The 14,754-nt window shown below is 35.8% G+C and overlaps 1 protein-coding gene across 1 annotated transcript in view; it reads left to right on the top strand.

Moving 5' to 3' along the window:
• Positions 1 to 14,754, top strand: part of LOC112050184 (zwei Ig domain protein zig-8-like) — a 78,137-nt gene that overhangs the window by 31,647 nt on the left and 31,736 nt on the right. The window contains exon 2 of the mRNA XM_024088377.2: positions 1,149 to 1,241. Coding sequence (XP_023944145.1) covers positions 1,184 to 1,241 — 58 coding nt within the window. The 5' untranslated portion in view covers positions 1,149 to 1,183. The remainder of the gene's footprint in view (positions 1 to 1,148; positions 1,242 to 14,754) is intronic.

A 14,754-nucleotide genomic window follows, 5' to 3' on the forward strand; every position in this document is an offset into this window, starting at 1 on the left:
ATATTGGTCTGAATATTATCCCATCCAGCAGCACTACCTGGTTTCAGCGAGGAAATAACTACCGACACTTCATGGGGATCCGTGGGAAGCAAGACCATCGAGTGCAAAGGTGCTGTGTCCTTTATAGCTTTCATTGATAAGCTACAGTTTGATTCTTTAATTAGTGACAATGTTTTATCTGCTAAGTTTTGGCCTACTGATGTGAAGAAATCATTGACAATGTTAAGCGATTTTACAGGTGTAACGTCAATTGTTAATAATTCTTTAGGTAAAGTCCTTTTACTATCTAAATTGCAGACGTCTTTAATAACCTTCCATGTTTTTTTCGGATTACCCCGGCTATTATCAAGTTCACTTTTATAATATTGTTTTTTGAGCGATTTGATAATATTGTGACATATATTCCTGTATTGCTTATATTTATACTGTATCTCAACATTACTAGGCGACTTTCTAGCTTTTTTATGAAGTTTATCACGTTTTTTTATACATTTGACTACTCCATAAGTGAGCCATGGTTTAAGGGGTTGATAAAAAAAAAATATTTTCCACTTTTAATCGTTTTATTTACCTGATTATAAAAGGTATATGAGACCATGGGAGACCTACCAAACGAACTAACTAAAAATGGCTATGTAGTTAGTCTGTACGCCGTAGAAGTAGGTGCGGAGACGATTACCAGCAAAATCTCTTTATAACTTGCTTAAAGACCTTGGTCTCTCTAGAAATGCAGCTCGTTCGTACTCGTTCTACATTAGAACGAGTATCCAAAGCTGCTCTAATAGGATCTTACCAAATTTGGCTAGGCAGGGAGAACAACACGAGACACGCAGAGAACGGGGAGTGTTGATCGATCGTCAAGGAATTCCTTAACCCTACATCCTGTAGTCACAAGTCCAGGACTCTGCTCGGAGTTTTTCTCTCTACCACGCGATGGACCCGGCACCCGCACGGTGAATCCATGGAATGCTAAGATATTCGTCTCTTGACCGGTTCGTTAGTTCAGCATTATCTAAACCAGAAAAGTCGTCAAAAATGTCTCACAGAGCGACCTATATAGTGCACTCAGGAGTGAGTGTGTTTATTTAGACGAAACAAAAGACCAAAAAGGTGTCTTTGAGGAGTTATTAACGTAGTCTTTGTTTCAGGAACGATGAACCCTTTCCCCGAGGGTCTGTGAACGATGGCGCGTGCTACAGCCGCCTGCCTCTTTACGGTCCATTTTCTCTCGTGCATTATTGGTGAGTTATACGCATAGAGCAAGAGCCTGTAGTAGCTAGACATACCTTATAAAATGACCGTAACCGTCTAAAGTTCATACGAAAAAAATCGTTAAGTTTAAAGTATTTAATACCGTTTTTTGGAAAAAACATTTTTTGCAGTAGAAAAATTTAAACTTTTTTTTTTTATTCTTTACAAGTTAGCCCTTGATTAGGTAAGTGATGATGCGATTAGGTTAGGAGGAGGATGAACATCCACACCCCTTTCGGTTTCTACACGACATCGTACCGGAACGCTAAATCGCTAGCCACGGCCAAAGCCTCCCACCAGCTAGACCTGGACCAATTAAGAAAACCTCAATCGGCCCAGCTGGGGATCGAACCCAGGACCTCCGTCTTGTAAATCTACCGCGTTCACCACTGCGCCACGGAGGTGGTCAAAATTACTTACTTTATTTTTAAACTTTCATTACTTGCAACAACTATTCAAAAATAATTAACAAGTATAAAATCAATGTTTAAGTAATTTTTCAGCACATGGTACGACAAAATTGAAGTTAGTAATTTTTATATTTTGTACAAAAATCAGTATAACTTAAAAACCATCCTATATTTCGTTATTTTAGTAGGCTTTGATGTCAGCTATCACCCTGTAGATTATGTCGTGATACTTACGGTACACCCTGTACATACAAGCATAGATTGTGCAAGTTTAGAACGTATTTTTACAGGATATCACGAGGATACATGTGTCCAGTCACCAGACCCTTTCAAAATGAGGCAAATCTAGCTATCGTAGACTCTTAGTCCATTACTTTAGCCCCATTCCAGAGAAATGCCGCAAGCAATTCTGTAACCTACGAGTATGTACAGTTTTGTGCAACGCCCTTTTGTATATAGAGAGGAACACAGATATTTACGTGAAAATTTTAGGTGAACGTGACCAATGCTCGTATGCTGAGATTAGAATTTTCCGTTCAGTTTTCATACACCTCCACTGGTAACTAGTTTCTATGAAACTGTTTTTCTTTGATCTATCATATTTTATGCTTATTAAACTTAAAAACAGAGAAGTTTAATAAGTTTATTTCTTACAAATGATTCTGAATTTCAAAGAAAGACAATTGAGATTTTCATTATTTTCATTTCACAGTCTCTTTTTAAAAGTGAAATTGTATTTAGTGAGAGTTTTGTACTTTTCGGTAATTTGGTTCAAACATTTCGCTCGACTCGCGCTTGACTACCAATCATGCCTATTTCTTAAATTATCAAAATGTGTTCTTGTCATTTGAATAACAAACCTACATTGAATTATAAGATTAGCAGATGAAATGACAAAATTAACAAGAAAGATATATACAGTCGAATTAAGAAACCTCCTCCTTTTTTTGAAAAAAAAAAAGAAAAAGTTTTTCGGTTAAAAAGTGTAATAAAAAGACATATAGGTAATTTAACAATTTAAAAACGAAGAACCCCAGGACAGGCAAGTTATTTTATAAAACACTTTTGCTAATATTAGCAATAGAATACGTAATATTTACCTAATATAACTTTTTCATTTATACAATATTCAGGTGAATATTATTACGTCATTCGGATATTTTATTCAATTTCAAAATTGAAGCTCTAAGATACTAGAGTAAATGAAATATGTATATTACACGCTACTCTTATAATATTCAACAGAATTATGAACACGGATAGAATAAGCTTAGAGCGCTTTACCTATATCATTTTAATCTTACTTTGATTATGAAAATATAGAGTTTGTGCTGTAAAATATATCTTGCATAGGTAAATATTATGAGATTGACCACTTCATAATAATGTTGTGAAGAAATTATTATTTCCCAACAAAACGTAAAATATAATGTTTTCGGTCTCGCAACTCTACGAATGCCAGAGTCGTAAAACGTCACTCTTCGCCGTCAACGCCGAGGGATCATAAATTAAAATTTAACACTTAATCAAGCTTGTGACAATCCGGGGATTTACGCTCCTTGGAGGATCATCTATTTTCGGAATTTTCTTCCCGCATTTTGAAATGCTCAAGTGCTGTTTATTTGGTAATTTTACTAAAAAGTTTTACAGATATATTATATCGTACTCGAGAAACGGTTTTTATAATCTATGACAAGTAAGCTCCTAACTGTAATCTCATTCGTTAAGGGCTTACTTGTCATAGATTAATCTCATTCGTAGTACGGAACGCTAATTCTCTTCTTCTCCCTTCTGGACCGTTTCCACACTTGCCCTTGGGCCGTTGTGCGTGGGTCCTTCGGTTTAGGTCCCCGCTCCCCGAGCTCGCTCCAGAAGCTTAGAAGGCCGTCCAGGTCGCCGACGCTAAGTCTCTTGGAGGTACGTCTTTGGCAGCTAGTGACAGACAATTCCTACCACCTATGCATGCATATTGCATAAATTATTATGAAATAGCTCTCTGTTGAGAAGCACAGCACTGCCAACTGTGCGAGAGCGGTCGTCAACAAGAGTTTTATAAGTGTCATCAACCCATATTCGGCTCACTGCTGAACTCGAGTCTCCTCTCAGAATGAGAGGGGTTAGGCCAATAGTCCACCACGCTGGCCCAATGCGGATTGGCAGACTTCACACACGCAGAGAATTAAGATAATTCTCTGGTATGCAGGTTTCCTCACGATGTTTTCCTTCACCGATTGAGACACGTGATATTTTATTTCTTAAAATGCACACAACTGAAAAGTTGGAGGTGCATGCCCCGGACCGGATTCGAACCCACACCCTCCGGAATCGGAGGCAGAGGTCAGGTTTATAAGTGTAACGTACGTATATAATTATAACTATGAAATCTATAATTCCAGTTAAAGTGTGAACGCGTTTGTGTCATTTTAAACGACTGGGATGCTAGTACAATAGAAAGGCATTGTTAATTTTTTTTGGAGTAATACAGGGGAAGCGTATGACATCGAAACCTTTCTAACAAAAACCGTTGCATTGTGAGCGCGATTCAACCTAACTCATCGTTCATTGTGTATGATTGTAGTCAGCGCAAATGTTTCGGTTTGCAATGCAAACATAAAATTGTCCGATCGGTCACGAAGAGTTGAATTAAACAGATATCCATCAAAATCTACCTAAAAGTAAAGCACAGCAAGAACTTGGAAAGAGATAGTAACTGTAACGTCTCGACATCAACCAGACGTTGACTCGGCTATGACTAGTCGTAAGCATGTCCCGAAGCAAGGCAATTACGTTACGATTTCGATTACTGTGCGTTGCAAGGAATTGCATATAAAGAATACTAACCAGCTCGAGTTGCAGTACCAATCCCTTTCCGAGTTGTTATGTGTGTTATAACCCTAAAACGTCATCCAAATCAGTATTGACGTGATGACAACCGTTACACACTCATAAAACCCTCCCGTGACAAAGTGTCATCACGTAGGAAATGTGATTTAAAATTTACCGCTTAATCAAACTGTTGACAATCTCTGGATTTACGGCTCCCCGAGGACCGTCTATTTTCCGCGCCATTTCTTTTCATGTCTTTGGTGTAACGTGATTAATTTTATATCTGAACGCAAACCATAATGCTTTCAGATAATTTAATGTTTTGATACGCTTTTAAAATATTAACAAAGGAAGATGAATCATGAAAGATAAAACCTATTCTTCAACAACAGAAGTAGCTTTTTGTTTAACGCCTAACTGCGATAGGCAGGAAGCCTGCATACTAGAGAATTTCCTAATTCTCTGCGTGTGTGAAGTCTGCCAATCCGCATTGGGAAAGCGTGGTGAACTATTTGCCTAACCCCTCGCATTCTGAGAGGAGACTCGAGCTCAGCAGTGACCCGATTATGGGTGGATAACGAAGTCTTATACTTAATCTACATTTTAACCCTCGTAAATTTAATTTTAAGTTTTCGACTAATTATTATCACCATTATCTAATAATATTAATACCTGACCTTTCGGAAGTGTTTGTAAACTAATGCTAATTGAAATAAATGAATATTGACTATTGACTATAAAATTTGGCACCCGCTTAGATATCATTTCTTTTGTCGGCGAACTCGATAACGACACACATTTGTAATATTAAATTTGGTTCCCATTTTCCCATTTATATTTTGATTCATGTAATTTTTAAAGACTACGTAACAGGATGGAGGCATAAACGTTTGGTTCTGTTATCAGACCGACAGGAAACCGTTATCAAGTTTATTTTACATAGTTAATGTAAACTTCAAAATTTTATATTTTTACAATGATTGCCGAAATATTAGTAGATAATAAATAGTACATAAGATAAGGTACAATAGTAGCACCGTATCTCCCACGATTTCATAATATTATCCCATTATGATCCTATGAATATTTTTTTTACGGTACCCTCCCTACATGTAAAGTGGGGATGAATTTCTTATCGTTTATCTCATAATGTGGGGTATCGTTATCGGTATTTTTGTGCACTAATAAGAGATTAAAGTGCTAACTTAATCTACGGAACCCTACACAGCAAGTGGCTCGACACGCACTTGAGCTCTTCCATGAGCTCTATCTGCCTAATATCTTTAAGATCTATCTTTAAGATGTGTTAAAAGTTAAAAAACTTTCACATTAATAATATAGGTAAGTTTAGAATATTGGATAAAAGAAAACAACAAACTTTTAGAACCTAACGAATTTAAAATCTCATAATACGTATAGCTGCACCGGTTAACCACTAGACCACCGAGGTGTTAATTGCGTTACGGCATAATTAAAAATCATTACCGCAGTCTGCCTACAAAGGCTTTCAGCTTTCAGTGTATGAAAGCTAGAGGACTTGCGTAATTGCGTGCGTTTCAAGTAGCTTTTACTGAGAAGTATATTGCAAAGCTTATATATTTATGATTCAATATATTTTTTATTTATTACAATTTTACAAATTAACGCTTTACTAACACTAATTGATGTTGTAGTCAAGCTGCAAGCAGCATTTGTGTCAGTCATTATCATTAAAATTTGATCAATAAAGTCATCACTATCATCATCATCATCATTATTAACATCCGATAGACGTCCACTGCTAGATGTAGACCTCTTGCGGGTCGAGACCGTTTTTTTTGGAAGTCCATCTTCCAAACAAAACGGTCTCGCTTGATGGCCTCAGTCCATCTAGTGGGAGTCGAGCAACACTACGCTTTTCGGTGCGGGGTTGCCAATCCAGCACCTTGGGACCCCGACGTCCATCAGCTCTTCGAACTATGTGCGCTGCAGTTCAGCTTCGCGACTCGTTGAGCTAGGTGGTGCCTGCAGATGGACTGACGAGACTCTGGCAACCGACGAATGGCGGTATAACCATTCACAATGACAGACTGGTGTCGGGCAGCAGCAACACTGGTGCGAGAAATCTGTACCTACCGAGGAAAAAAATATCTAAAAAAATGAACAAAAAACCAAACTCAGAAAATACGTACTTCAAAATAAATTGTGAAATAGAATTACGCCAGAGACTTGTAAAAACCACTTTATTGAGTGTTACATTTTTAATTATTATCCCTTGGGGAATAGCGACGTTTTACAGCTTTAATCTGGCCAACATTGTCGATGTGTGCGTCATATGTTTGACGAGGGTATTGCTTTCAAAAAATTGTGTCTGTGTTTTAATTCAAAATAATGTCTTTGTTTTTTTAAAGTTCTTATTGCTATACACGATGCTAAAGTATGATCAAGCTTTTTTAAAATGCATGTCTGTCTGTAATTTCGTTTGTCCGGGCTAATCTCTGAAAAGGCTGGGCCGACTTATTTCATCCATATTTCCCGCAGGTTTTTGTGAAATAATGTTTCGCCCTTGTCTGTTACTAAATATAGATGTAGAATGCAAGTTATACTTACTAAAAGAAGGAAGAACAACTCAATATTTCATGACTCGATCTAGGTTCGAACCCATGATTCATGATAGGACTGGGAGGCATGGCAAGGCAGGCTAACTACTGAACCTAAGAGGCAGTTACCATTTGCATTATAAATAAAACTATTGGTATTTGTATTTATTTATATTTGTTAAAATACAAAGGTCCATAAATTTCCATTTGGCTAAACAAACAGATATTTTCATTTAATACAATACACAATACAGTTTAAATAAACAAGCATATTTATTAAACATATTCTAATAATTTTCAGTGTTATTAAGTAACTAGACAAAGGGCCTCGCTTATTTTAATTTATAAGCTACATGGGTCCTAAATTAATAAGGCTTTACTACAAATAATGTTCAAACAAAGTAAGTTTAAAATGTCCAAATTTTGGGAGAACGAATTTCGACTAAAATATATTAATTATAACATATTTTTCAGGGACCTTTAGGTAGATTACGACATTGTAATACTTGTTTTTTAATGTTAAAACCAGTATTCATGATTTAAGTAAACTGTAGCTTAAACTTAGAGATTACAGACTATTCTTATGTGTCATTAGGGTGGACAATTAATGAAAATCGCCTTAAATCTTCGATCTACGTTGGTTCGGTACGGTTTCGGTTCGGTTTCATTCGGTCGGCGTTGAACATAGATAAGCTGCTTCTTAAATTAAGATATATTGTGCTCATAGTCGTCTGTAGACGCCTCTTGTCTATGATTGTCTTTAGCGAATGTTTTCGAAGAATATTTTGGTCCTTCGGCTCACGTTGAGTATTAACGTGCTCCATATTTACGCGATTCATTAAATTTGAGTTGATTCTTGAGACACAGAAAGTTCTGCGGTTAACTATCACAAACTCCAACCCATTTTCGTCAGCATTTCCTTCACTTATCGATGTTCTTCAGTTGATGACGTTGGTACCTCAACTAGAGCGAGGAAAATGTTCCACAACTATGCTTTTTAATTTATCACTGTTATGCAGGTGTTTTTTCTTATCAATACATATTATATTCCCTATTAAGCACGAACTTCAATGTGCGATGCAAAATTCCAGACAATTTCTTTTGTTAAATGTTTTATTCATTATAAAATCTCACACACACTTGTATTTATTATAAAATCTCCTGTACACACACACACTTGTAATAAGCTTGTAATAAGCTTCCATTAATGAGCATTGTACAAATACAAAAGAAATCTGAAAAACCTGCTTTTCAACACGATCTAAATCGTGAGTTGGGTGCAGTTGTTTTCTATTTATTACCAAGCGCAAACTGAATCTCCACAATAACGTAATTAGTAATGCTGGACATCATTTGCAGAGGGAATGGTGCGTCAACACTGTATAAATCATACGCATTCAGCTTTTGAAAGACTACGTTATTTAAACGTATCACGTTCTTGCAAGTGTCTCGTGCATCTGGAAGATGTATTAGAGAGTCTAGGTGATTTTTGGACAAAATGCAACAAATTAAAAAAAAAAACGTTATAAATATTTATTCACTAGCATACGCCCCGCAGTTTCATCAGCGTTATTCACGTTTCCGTGGGAATCATCATCATCATCATCATTATCAGCCGATAGACGTCTACTGCTGGATGCCTCTTGAATGGACTTCCAAGCACAACGATCTCGAACCTGCTCTCTGCGACCTGTTTGATATTCTCGGTCCATCTAGTGGGGGGTTGACCAATGCTGCGCTTTCTGGTGCAATTTAGGGTCTCAAGGTGGATGGATGTAAGGACCCTAACGTCCATCGGCTCTTCGAACTATGTGGTCTGCCCATTGCCACTTCAGCTTCGCGACTTGCTGAGGCTATGTCAGACTTTGGTTCGTCTGCGGATCTCCTCATTTATGATTCGATCATGCAGAAATTTCCGTGTGAATACGGGAATATAGTATAATCAATGTTGTAAAATGAAATGAAATTCAAATTCAGAAAAAATTCAAAATATTTACACAGTACAAACATCCTATATAACGTTTGAGAAAGCTTAGGTTTCTGATAAATGGGTTGAGAATTTTAAAATCAGTCAAGTAGTTTTTGAGTTAAATGGTAACAAACAGTGTACGGAAAAATCTAATCTTTCCTCTTTAAAATAATAGCTTAGATATATCTTCACACGTGCCATTAGTGGAACCAATGGAAATTTATCTGTTCGGAATACAGCATTGTAACTTAAATATATAATATATAAACTAAAATTATTCATAGATGAGAATACTATACTTACGTGAAACTGTAATATCTTTAACTGAAGAAATGCAAATGGATTGAATTTCCTCAATCTTGTTATAGAATGACTGACTAGTGAAGCATAGTGCACATTCTAGAAGCAAATCTTTTACAGTCCATATAAAAACACTTATATTGTGCATGTCTATAGCGGATGCCTAAAAAGTAAAAAATAATAATTTATAAATAGAGTAGAAAATATTTAAGTAAATAATTTTTTTTTTCTGTCACAAAAATACAAATGGACTTTTTGATTGACGATGAAGAAAGGATCTACTTACTATATACAAAATTACAATAAATAAACAAAAAAAAACCGACCAAAAGCGAGTCGGATCACACCCAGTGTATGGTTCCGTAAATGTTCACACAAATCATCCGGTGTCTGGGAGACCGGGTGATTTTAATATGTGTCACCGTTAGCGGATTAAAGAAAATATTAGGGACTAGCCAACGTCCGCGACTTTGTCCGGGTGGAATTTAGAGTCGCACGGCATGGCCCGAACCGGATTCAAACCTACGACTTCCTAATCGAAATCGAAGGCAGAGGTCATATAGTTTTTAATAGGCCTATAGTCATGAGGCCTATTGATAATTCTAATATTAAAGAATGATAACAAAAATTACTCACATTAGCTGTTAGAAGCTTATTCTGTGCTTCAAAAAACATTTTGAGTGGAATTTGAAAAATTACCAAGCTGTACAGAAAAGTTTTCACTCCATGGAATATAATCTGAAATCAATTAAATAAATCACTAATTTACTAGTTCATTTTTTTTTAAATAAATTGATTTGGATTGTTAATAAGCGCATTAAAAACGGTACCACAAAATAGAGGCAAAATTTATTTGTGCCTGGCAATTTTCATGTACGTCAAGCCGTTTTTAGGGTTCCGTTGTCCACATAACGTACCCTTATACTCATAGTTTCGCCATGTCATCTGTCCGCAGACAGACGTCTGTCCGCTGTTTAGCACAGACACTTTTACTACTAGAAAGCAGTAAATTAGCATGAGCAATCACATTTTAAAAAAAATATGAAGAGTCGTATAATAAATCATGAAAAAAAATTGGGGTAGGTACTGGTACATGTAAAGTGGAATGTTTTTTTTTTACTCGTTAACTTTATAGCGAGGAGTATCTTAGGATAGTTCTTTAAGTTAATGAGGGGTCTTCTACCAATGTTTTTGATTCAGTTTGTAAAGATTACGTGAGCTAATTTTTGTTAATGAGTCAAGTGTCCCCACTATCTACCGACGGTTATTTATGGATACGTAAAAACAATCTCAATAGTAGCTGATATATATAGAAAATGTATTATATAAGGTATTCATGAGGATTTCCCCACGTTAAAAAAAGTACACGAGCTATATGGCTATAATATAACGCAAGGACACCAGCGTTTAGAAAATAGGAGGGGTTCTTAGCCGGTAAGAGTCCGGCACTATATAACACGATGGCGATTCTCTACTAATAACGATCTACTACTAAGCAATAGAGTCCCTGATGTAGCCAAGTCAAGTTTTAGTCCTCGATCATCATTATCAGATGAGATTGCAGTTAGGCGGTCGAGTAGTTGAAAAACAAAAAAAAAGTAGGGTCTAAAAATTAAAAGTCTCATACCGAAAATTGGAACAACTTGTTGCAAATATCAGAAGTTTCTAGAATTTTCTTGTATGTTTGTAACAATATTTTCCACTCGTGTTGATTATCAACTGTAATATCGGCGTCATCTGTAAGAACACATTACAAGATTATCTACTATCCCAAAGTATTTTTATTTTATTTAGTCTTTATTGACATTAATAATCTAAATAAAAGTCAGAGATGTTCATTAGTCATACTACGGTGGCTCAATACCGTGCTGTATTAGAAATCGTTACAAAAGGACCTTTCAAGTCCTATATCAAGTATCAAGTCCATTGAAAGTCCTTTATCAAATGGACGTTCATCGGTTGATATCACATGTTTGAGGATGCTGATGATATAAATTATGCCGAACTTAAATTTTAACTCTTTTATAAAGGGTTTATCCCCAGCATATGGGCTTTGCATTTTACAATTAATTAGATGGAAAAGGGAACATTGGTCATGTACATAATAAAAAATATATATTTTTATAGAAATGTTTGAAATATTTTTATAGTATTTATATATCTATAATGTGTAATCTATACTATAATATTATAAAGCTGAAGTGTTTGTTTGTTTGTTTGCTTGAACGCGCTAATCTCAAGAACTACTGGTCCGATTTGAAAAATTCTTTCAGTCTTAGATAGCCCATTTATCGATGAGAGCTATAGGCTATATTTTATCCCCATATTCCTAAGGGAACAGGAACTACGCGGGTGAAACCGCGCGGCGTCAGTTAGTCTATAATAAAAAGCCAATAAATAAATTATTATTATTATTTTACTTGAATTTAACTCTCACGCCCGGTACAACATAAATATATATAAAAAGTCGAAATAAAAATGAACAAACTTACCTAAATACGCAAAATAGATAAACTTAAATATACGTTACATACAAGTAAAAATTTATTTTTGCACAGGGCGAGCATTCACCCCGGCAGGGAGACCAAACGCTATTATTTAATAATGTGTAGATGTGATAGATTTCTCTGCGTGATCGAATCAGAAATGAGGAGATCCGCAGAAGAACTAAAGTCACTGATATAGCTCAGCGAGTCGCGAAGCTGAAGTGGCAGTGGGCAGGCCACATAGTTCGAAGGGCCGATGGACGTTGGGGTCCCAAGGTGCTGGAATGGCGACCCCGCACCGGAAAGCGCAGTGTTAGTCGACCCCCCACTAGGTGGACCGAAGACATCAAGCGGGTTGCAGAGAGCCGCTGGATGCCGGCGGCTCGAGACCGTTTTGTTTGGAAGTCCATGCAAGAGGCCTATGTTCAGCAGTGGACGTCCATCGGCTGACAATGATGATGATGTGATGTGATAGATGTAATAGATGGTATTGCAATAATGTTGATATTTACCTTGATTGGTCAGATTATCATTGTTAACCATATTTGCGTTAGTAACTCTTTTTAAATTACGAAACTCTGAACTCCATAGCTCTAGAAGCTCCTTCAATAGACTGATGATGCGACAGGCGGAAATTATTTGCATGTCGTAATAAAGTGCAAAAACCGTGGTAACAGTTCTTATAATACCGAGATTGGTAGAAACACAATAATGCACAATATGTACACTGAACCCCAAAGTGACACCAATAAACGATAACCAAGTGACAATGTTAAACAATTGGAATTTTTTGGAATTCCTGTCAGACATGACCATTTTGATAATTCTTTGAACATTTAAAACCAATTCAACATTCAGTTTTCTGTAAAACGTATTCAAAAAGCCAACAGCAATCCAACCAGTAGTTTGGAAAACTAAATCAAACACACTGACTGATATCATATACAAGTTTCCTGGTATAATTAAAATTAAGTCAATATTAACTTTGATAAGTAAAAAACTCAATATTAAAATCCAAAGAATCGATACACAATCCATGGCACGGCTGTTGAATACTAGGAAATTTTCATAAATTCTATATTTGGGCATCAAAAACAAATATTGTATAGTTTTGAATGGTAGAAATATCGATCGAATATCTTTATCCAAGTGATTGTCATATAGGAATTCATTCGATCTGAAGTGTTTTGCCATTTTTTGTCTTTTAATCCAATATAGTGTAGTACGTAGTTTATTGACATTGATAGCTTGTGAAGAATTGCGATAATTTACGCAGAAGTATTCACTGTTATTTTAATAAGTGTAAAATCTAGCACTCAATATTAAACGCATATTAAAAAGGGTCCGTTGTTTTCCCTTTACGTGTTAGTATAGAAATTATTTATTCTATTCTGAAATAAAAAGTGACTGTCATTAATCAAAGCTACTTTAATCAATTAACTGTTTCAATTTATATTTTGTTATTATTTGTATTACTCTAAGTGAAAAGCTCAATACTGTAAGTGCTTCGTAAGTATTAATTTTATTATTGTACTATGGATAATAACTGAATAAGCTACTTTGTAAACATAATAAGCCGACGAACCCATGCGACAACGTCATCCAGGTCCGACAAAATACTCTCTACGTACGTTTCACCCCGAACGTGCAATTGCAAAGTTGTAGTACGTTGTAGAGTCAACATCTCCTGAGGATGCTCCGGTTTCGGGGTGAAACGTACGTAGAGAGTATTTTGACGGACCTGGGTGACGTTGTCGCATGGATTCGTCGGCTTTTCGCGGAGGATAGCAAAATAAATAAATCATTATATAATCACGATGAACTTCCGCAAAGTAACGCCTGCTTGGTTCACATACAAGTGACACGTCAAACAACTCCAATCTCAAACTTTAAATAGTAAATAGCGCGTACCGTCTTGTAAACCCATCGTGCATACCACTGCGCCACGGAGGCCATCAAAGGCCGTCTACTTCATGGGATGGTAGACCTGGACTGAAGACTGCCAAAATCATAATCCTTCCTTTTGGCACGCCTTTAGGTCAAGTAATCATTATAATCATCATCATCATCATCTTATACTTAAATCATTTAAATGTCATGTTCATTATGACATACATTATGACACGTTCATACCTAGGGAAGTCACTGGCCCTTAAGACACGGGCTTACCTAGTTTAAGGGTCAGGACGTCATTGCAATTTGTGTACTGAGTTTTTTCAAATAAACAATTCTTATTATCATTATTATTAAAAGGAATAATGAATTGGAAAAGAAAAATGAAATAAGTAAAATAAATAGAACGTCTTTATTTCACTATGATAAAATTATTGTGCTTATATAAACATGCAATGTTATTTATAAATTAATTTAATCCTTATTTAAAAACTATATCGCGATGGACAAAGTGAAATATTATACGATTTGTGTTTTTCTGTTTTATTTTTTTATGATATTTTTTCTTATTTTTTTATTATAACCTGTTTCACTAAAAAACTTCGTTCTTATAACAGGTATGATTATTACCTATTTTCTACTTAGCGCAAACTGAATCTCCACAATTACGTAATTAGTAATACAGCTGATTAGTTGCAGGGGGAATGTTGCATCCACTTTGTATAAACGGCAAGCGTCCAATTTTTTAAACACTACGTTGTTTAAACGTGCAACGTTCTTGCAAGTCCGTCGCGCATCTGAAATGTTAACAATGAAACACTGAAAATCATATAACAATATCAGATATAAATATATTACATTTTCAATATCTTAATCTAAGTGGGTCAAATTAAGATTCCAAGATTTATCTTTCCTTAATAGTTAAAGTGATTGGGGAGGCCACCATATTGGATTTGTTATGACGTTTCTTAGCTAGTCACGTATTGTCATTAGAACTCAGAGCGTGTGCAAAATTTCATACTACACGAAGACCGGAAAGT

This window comes from Bicyclus anynana, chromosome 9, assembly GCF_947172395.1.
Source record: "Bicyclus anynana chromosome 9, ilBicAnyn1.1, whole genome shotgun sequence".
Taxonomy (NCBI): domain Eukaryota; kingdom Metazoa; phylum Arthropoda; class Insecta; order Lepidoptera; family Nymphalidae; genus Bicyclus; species Bicyclus anynana.